The sequence below is a fragment of the Bombyx mandarina genome, chromosome 15, assembly GCF_030267445.1.
Source record: "Bombyx mandarina strain Sakado chromosome 15, ASM3026744v2".
In the NCBI taxonomy this organism is placed as follows: Eukaryota; Metazoa; Arthropoda; class Insecta; order Lepidoptera; family Bombycidae; genus Bombyx; species Bombyx mandarina.
Genome location: NC_143221.1, coordinates 8,598,154 through 8,605,860, shown reverse-complemented (window position 1 = coordinate 8,605,860; position 7,707 = coordinate 8,598,154). Strand labels below are relative to the sequence as shown.

At 34.8% G+C, this 7,707-nt stretch overlaps 1 protein-coding gene across 2 annotated transcripts; it reads left to right on the top strand.

The window, feature by feature from the left end:
- The first annotated feature begins 654 nt into the window (after positions 1–654).
- On the top strand, positions 655–6,347 carry LOC114249393 (uncharacterized). 2 transcript variants are annotated; one of them, XM_089733267.1, is made up of 7 exons: positions 655–876; positions 1,867–2,082; positions 2,176–2,292; positions 2,714–2,851; positions 3,530–3,647; positions 4,863–4,981; positions 5,210–6,347. In XM_089733267.1, exons 2-7 carry the CDS (start codon positions 2,041–2,043, stop codon positions 5,939–5,941), a joined length of 1,266 nt encoding a protein of 421 aa, XP_089589393.1. In that variant the 5' UTR covers positions 655–876; positions 1,867–2,040; the 3' UTR covers positions 5,942–6,347. The 2 variants fall into 2 exon arrangements, with proteins under 2 accessions (XP_089589393.1, XP_028038748.2); XM_028182947.2 differs by having other exon boundaries at positions 754–1,006.
- Positions 6,348–7,707: the final 1,360 nt, after the last annotated feature.

The window sequence follows — 7,707 nt, the reverse complement described above, 5'->3', positions numbered from 1 at the left end:
ATAGGCCTTTGGGGATGATTAAGCGATCAAGGGAAGATCTTCCACCGAGCGATTTGTAGAATAGTTTTTTGGACATCACGAGCGATAAACGAAACATACGCCTTAACTGTTGTTTTATTTAATTTAAATTTATAGTTCCAATTGAACTCTTAACAAACTGCAACCGCCTCTAGTTATTGATGATATACAGTCCTTAAGTAGTAAATGATTTCTTGCATCGAAGGATTGTGGTTGACCCGGAAACCTTGGCCGCATAGATGAACTTGATGGCTCAGCCGAGAGAGGAGGCTTTGCTAATAGCCCGAGTGTTACCGAAGAAAGCCCAACAGCCAAAGAAAAGCTGCGTCGTTAGTGCATCTACCACCGGATTGGAATCGTTATCCACTGTGAAAATGCGGCAACAACCTTAGCGGGCTAATGCTACGCTAAGTATCACCTCGAACTCTTCAGCAAATGAAACGAGTACGATAACGTGAGTTTTAGTTTCTACAAGCCTTAGTATTAGTAGAGTCCAACAGCACCAAGAGTGGGCCAGCGGGATATGTGAGGAATTTTTTTAATTATTGCATTTGGCTTCTTGCGATGCCACCGCTGCCAGTGTTGATCTTAAATACTAAGGGTTCAGTAAAATGTTTGGTTATCTACTGAGACTTCAGTGAACTTTTTAGAAGAACTCGATATGGATGTAGTATCTAGCGGCTTTGTTTTATTTTGCCGCACTTGTGCCCTTTAACTGGGTTTCAACTGTTAACCATAGACATTAATTAGGATTTGGTGTATTTTCTGTGTCATAGACATAACCGTTACCGACTAGGCTGGCAACCACCAACTAAATTATAAAAATCAATTACTAAAAATACCACGCCATTTGTAAAGGTGCCAGCTGTTTTTTTGTTTTTAACTTTAACATTAAAGGATATTGCTAAGTATACATAGTGGCTAGATTGATTTTTTCATCAATCAACCGACGTTATTTTACATAATGTCGGAGATAGTAGAAAATAAGGTTTGTACAATTAATCTTGAGTTCAACAATTGAATCAAGAATTTCCATTAAACTTGTAGACCGATTGTTTATTAGCCAAATTTGAATATGGTTTTTTAACATCATATTTGTTTATTGTTCTGTGTATTCTTATTTGTTCATGGTTTTGAAAGCAGTACACTAATTTTCATTTCTTAGTAAAAGGTAGGTAGAGACCTTTTTTTTTCAAATTGCTGCAGTGCTTATTTATTTCGAAATATTCTGAACATGTTTCAGATCAGGAAATCTTTAGATGTAATATCGTAAATACTAATTAAGAAAAAAAAAATGGAACTACCTACTTGTTATCTGTACGTCAATAAGTTTCGTTCGACATCCCAAAATTATTAAAATACATTCAATTACTATAAATGTATCTTATTATTTATAGCTATAAAGTCCATTTCCGAAATCCGTTGTACATTAAGGCAGTTAAGAAGAGGTTAAGATTCAACAGGAAGGTGTTATTAAATCTTTGACGTCTTCCTCCAAGGTTTTTTTAATTGCCTTAGCATACAGACAGTTGTTGAATTCATGCTGCGTCGTTTAAAGGCCCTGTGAAATTATATTAATTAAAAATTAAAAATATTAATTATTAAGTTAAATTTAATTATTAATTATAGAAATGCATAATTTTTATTAGAACTCCTAAGCTTAAGATGATTATTATCAATAAAAGGAATAAACTTTGACAAGGCTTTGGCTTAGAAGTTGATGAGTAGCTTCCAAAGCAAAGATATATTTTATATCATTGCTTTGGAAGATACTCATCTTTGCGGATTTGCGCAATCAGGATTGCGGATTTCATTAAAAAAATAAATGAATTATAATGTGGTTTTTAGGTTGATGAATTGCCAGACTTGGATAACTTACTTCAGTGTCCAGTATGTTATGAAATCCCTACAGGTCATATTTTCCAATGCAATGAAGGTCATAATGTATGTGGCAGATGTAAAGTTCGGCTTTCTGTCTGCCCGGTATGTAGAGCACTATTTTTTGGAACCAGGAACTATGCCATGGAAGAGCTCATTGCAAATGTCCGAAAACTAAGAGCTTTTGTAAGTCTTCACAAAATAATTATTTTCATAAATGCGGTGAATTTACAGTTGTATTTAAATAACAAATACTTACTAATGAGTGAAATATTTTAGAAATTAGGTGGAAAAGTTACAAGAGGATTATTAGCTTCAGATAGTAGTAGTACACCAGCAAGAGACAGTGGATCTGACAATGCAGAATATTTGGGTGAAGATGAAAATAACGATAATGTAAGTTGGTATTGGAGTCTTTGCAGTTGTCTTCTTTTTATCATTTCAGTGAGTGCAGTCACTCACTGCTGTAGTCCCTTAAGATACATAGTGCCTAAAACTGCCCATTTGAAAATGGAATCAATATTTATATTTCACAATTCAAATTCATGTAATTTATACATTTAAATTTTTTAAATGGGAATGCTGAAAACTTTTGATCATATATTCAATGTAGAATTACAGTAGTAAAGAAGTTTTCAATGGTTATGTTGATGATACTTGAATGAAAAAAAAAATATATATGGACATAAATACTGAGAAATGAAATGTAACTTAACTAGTTTTGACAACTTTCATTTGGCCCATTTGGTAATTTTTGAAATTGTACTTTCTATTGTTTATATACAAATTAAACTTATTTTATGTTTGATACCTACAGCAAAATTCAGTAGTGGCCCCTAACCCATGTAAAGGACTTTTTCGTTGCCTCTGCTGCAAGAATGGGGATTCCATCAGACTTCCAGCAGCTCGTTTACTTAACCACCTTCGCTACTTTCATTCTCCAGAACTTTTAGAGGTAAGTTTTTTCCCTACCTAATCATTAGTAGCCTATGGGGCTATTACAACTGCACATTGTTTGGTAGGCGAGCTTACCAGCTTAATCCGGGAGGCTACCACTAACTAGAATAAGAGCAGTGCTTCGGTAATTCAGAATCATGACCCACTGAGAAAGATCAGGAGATCTCGGTGGGTTTGTAGATAAGAATAATTGATATTGGTTTTGGGAAATTGTTAAAAAACGCTTATATTAGTAAAGAAAATAAGAAAATGTAAATGAAAGTTTCTAAATTAGTAATGCACTAAAACAAAACAAAAATAGTATGTCATCAATCATACATAGTTTTGTACTGGGCAAGTCACTACTGTATGATCTTTTTTAATAATTTTTATAGTATGTAAGACCCAACTAATGGTTCTTTCTTTTTTCTTATTGAATTGTCTTGTGACCTATTTTAAAGTAGGAATTCATAGTCAATACAATGTAAATGCCTCGAGATTGTATAATGGTTGGCCCACCCATCAAGTGTTATCAGCTGAAGCCCATAGACATCAACTAGGTTAATGCTTTAGACCCACTCGTCCTTGAGACGTAAATTCTAACTCTGTTTTTACAGTACATACATGTATTCAGACTAATTGACGCACAGACAAACCATTATTATAAAAATTCCTCTAATTAATACTTAAATTGCAGGGTCGAGCAGAAGGCGGTGAATACCTTCAAGCATGGCAGATCTCCACCACTCTTGGGAAATTAGTAACTGCAATCAAAATTTCAAACATGGGCATATTTTTCTTAACCATTGAAATATGTAAGTATATTTTTTTGTTTATTTCTGTCAAATAATGATGCAATCATTTTAAAATTAAACCTGGCAAAAATCTAAAAGGAAACTCCATAAACCTAAGAGATAGATAGATAACCTGGCAAATGCATGACGTTCAAGCGAGTTTTAGTAACAGTTGTAAGCATGGCACAAAATAATTTTTCAATCATTTCAAACTAATAAAGATATAGAACAAAAACTGGTAAAGTATATTGAAAATGCTGTTCAAAATAGAATAAATTTTTAGACAAAAACTAGAAGGCGTGTTTGATATTGTAAACTTATTAAAGCAAGTTGATTTTTACATCTAGCAGCATTCAGCTCTCTCGTAGATACACCAAAGAATAAGCGACAGTGTTCTAAAACTATACTAGCATGTATGATCTTCAATCAAAATAATAGGTTGGAGAAAAAGTTTCTTCGTATTTTTAAAGAAAGTTCACAACATTTTTTAATATACTTTATTTACATTTAACTAAAGTATGTAGGTACCATTTTGTTCGATAACTTTTTGCTATCCCCATTGCTATATAAATTTTGGGGTTTCTGATCAAAATACTAGTTCATACATACTATAAAGCGAAAAGACTTTTCCCCAACCTATTATATAGTAGGACAGTAGGACTATTATATAGTCTAAGCAATAAGTCATCTCAGCAATAAATAAAAAAAAATAGTATTATATACTTAGTATAGTAGGACAAAATATAGTAGGACAGTATATTTTGTAGTACGGTTGAGTACCATCATCCGGTTTAATAGAGCCGCAAAGTAATCATGTGTTCCAGTTTGAAAAGTGGGCAAATCATGCTCTAGTTATCAGTAATCAAGAAAATTTATAGTTTTGCTGCTTGTTTCCACGCAAGTGGCACACCCTTTTTCAGATTGTCTACTAATCTATAGAAAAAAAAGGCTTAAACCCTTCTTGAATGAAAATTAGTAGTCACGAAATATTAAATAGGTTGTAGATAAATTAATAACAAAAAGATGATTGTTTTCTCAAAAATTTTTGTAACAAATATGTGTAAAATGGGAAAGTGATTGTTATAATAACATTAAAATAAACCCTTTCCAATTTAAAAGCAATAAAATTAAAATATGAAACTGTACTTACATATTTTTTACATATTTTTTTGTGTCCATATATTTTCAAGCTGCCTAGATATGTTGTCCTAACTTTATTAACATAACTAATTATAGTTTCAGATAATATTTTGTATGCTTGGTTGACGATGGCTGCATCACCTTGGGTAGCAAATGGTTTTAGTTACACAGTTACCATATCTGGCAATGACCGGGAAGCTATATTTATTGACAATGTAAGTGATTTTATTTGTCATTGAATTACAATAATAGTAGTTTTATTAGATTCTTATTAGCATTCATCTACATATTTCCTATAAAATAAAGAGAATGCACAATAGTAGTCCCGTGAGCTCACCTCCTCGCTCGGTGAATCTAGCATGACCCCTCAAGGTCACTAGAATAGCTAGGAAGAGAAAAAAAAAAGAATGGAATGAATAAAATTTATTTGGTGATCTTTACAGGTGTGGTCGGTCAGATCATGTGAAGGATCATTAAAAAAGCGTGGGCATTGTTTGCTTGTGAGCGGGTCCGATGCACGTGCATTAACTGCGCCAGATGTCATAAATTGCAAGTTGTCCGTGCGATGTTCACCGCCCAATCAGATCGCGGAGCAGACACAGCCTCGCTCCGTGCTACGGGTGGCCAATCGCAGCACTAGAGACTCTGTGCATTCCCACACCGCTCATGATTTGGAACCATTCCTCCAAGACCTACAGAACGACGTCGTGAGACTGTCTCGTGCTTTTGCTACGCTCGGTCGCGATGCTAATGCTTTAGTGCGCTCTACGGCTGACCCGCAACCTAGACCTCAAATCCGTTCAAACCTACCTTCCGATGAACTTGCACCTACGGCTCCAGAAGAAGCATCTACTTTACAAAATGACGGGCCCGACACCACCGTACGCGTACTATCCCGTAATGCGCGAAGACGCATGCGCCAAAGGCTCAGAGCAGCTTTAGATGAACCACAGCTTCAATCCGAATCTACTTTGTTGAATAACAGATCTGGTCCTGCTCCAGTACAATTTATTCCTGTACCTAATAATCACGTCGCACACAGGACAGGTTTCGCTGTAGTGCAATCGCCTAATGTAACTCCGAATGTTCCTCCCCCAATAAGTGGACCCTCCAACGGCCAACCCCGCGAGAATAATGCTAGTTCTCGAGGTAGCAATAAAAAGAAACGTAGGTAAACTGATATTGGTACTTTTAAGTCATTCTTATTAATTACTATTAAAAAAAAATCTCATCGCTAGTGACTGCATGCAACTGTAATGATACATTTTAAAACGGAGTAGTTATTAAACTACTTATTTCAACTATTCAAATTAATGAAATTTTGCAATTGCTATTGATATTGGCTTAAATGGTTCAGCATATATGACATATGGAATACTTTAATTAATTGTATTCATAGACTTTAATTGACAAATAATGCAGTAGTGCATTATGTCTATAATTATAATGAAATGTGACTTAAAAATGTAATAGTGCTATTGATTTTTTTGTAATTGTTACATTATTCATAGTAATAATTGTCAATTGTAGATAATGTCCGGTATTTGTATACAGAACAAAACAAGAAATTTACGAAATATACTCGCAGTTGTATATTCATTTGAAATTCCTACATGAAACAACACCTTGAAAGGCCATGGGAGGCGCTTGGCTTGCTGTTAAAATGTCATAAATTCATCTCAGACAGTCGAAAATCGATAATATGTCTTTTATTTTTCGAATACAATAGAAGTATTCGAAAAAGAAAAGACATTGATTAATAAAATATCATAAAATACCATAAAAAATCTTCAATTATTTCGGGTTCAATCAAGTAGCTTTAAAATAAATAATTTACGAACTCGAGCACATGAAAAAATGAGTCGTATACCTAACAGTTTTTTTTGTAATTAAAAATACTATCACCAACAATTTCATTGTGAATCGACTTTCCAGTCTCCCAAAGTCTTACTTCGAGTCGGACTGATCTGTTTTTACACCGGTCACTCACATTCGCACGAATACGCAAACCCGCAAGTGTAGGACGACATTTGCAAATGATTATGCAAAGTTTACGCTGCATTCGTGGTTTTCCAAGCTGTGTCGGTTTTTTAAGAAATCAAGGCGCGCGAACCGCGATTCTTCGCGTAGTCTCCCACACATTCGTGTGACCAGTTGCGCCCAGGATTGCGAAAGCAACGGACGTTTCGCTATTTTCATAGATCGTGACGTCTACTGTGTAGCGTATCTTCATCAAAAGAATCCCATAAAAACAGCATGGCTGTTAATGATGTCTGGGAAAGAATTCAAAACTCTTTTTCTCTGCAATGTTCTATTGACGAATTAAAAAGGAGGAACAATTCGTGAGACATTCGTAAACAAGTGTAGGAGGAAGCGCAAACGGGTTCGCAAATTAAGTACCGAACCCATTTGCACAGCCGCTAAGTTTGCGAATGAATGTTTGACGGCCCTTCACATTAGCGATGTGAACCGATTACAATTTCTGGCCCCGGTTTCTTTAGGTATTTTTAGGTTTTTCCATAAAGGCTAAATAATCACTAAATAAAACAAAGTTACGTGCAAACAAGGAGTTTTCTTAATACAATTAATTGGGTGAGCATATTTTATATAGGCTTTTAATGATCATATTTATATTATCCAATAATAAAAAGCTTTTTATTTTTGATTTAATACTATTGTATTAAATCAAAATTGTTATGCAAGAAGCATAGTTGGTCCACACTGCGTCGTCCAGAAGCCTGCTCCTTCTGGATGTTAGCACGTACCCGACGTCGAAAACATACGTTCGGAAGGCACAGAAGTTGCTGGGACTGGTAGGTATTTAAATGCTATTTTGTTTAAAGGCCTTGAATGAGTATTGCTCATCCGAAAAGTGCCAGCAATTTCGGTGTGGTTTCCTGTGGCGGCTTCAGTCTCAATATACATTCGCACTATATTCACT

Excerpts from the sequence above, each read along its gene's own strand:
- LOC114249393 (XM_028182947.2), top strand. The coding sequence starts at position 983 with ATGTCGGAGATAGTAGAAAATAAG. Across the intron at positions 2,852-3,529 it reads ATTCTCCAGAACTTTTAGAG|GGTCGAGCAGAAGGCGGTGA; the intron begins GTAAGTTTTTTC and ends CTTAAATTGCAG. Across the intron at positions 4,982-5,209 it reads AAGCTATATTTATTGACAAT|GTGTGGTCGGTCAGATCATG; the intron begins GTAAGTGATTTT and ends TGATCTTTACAG.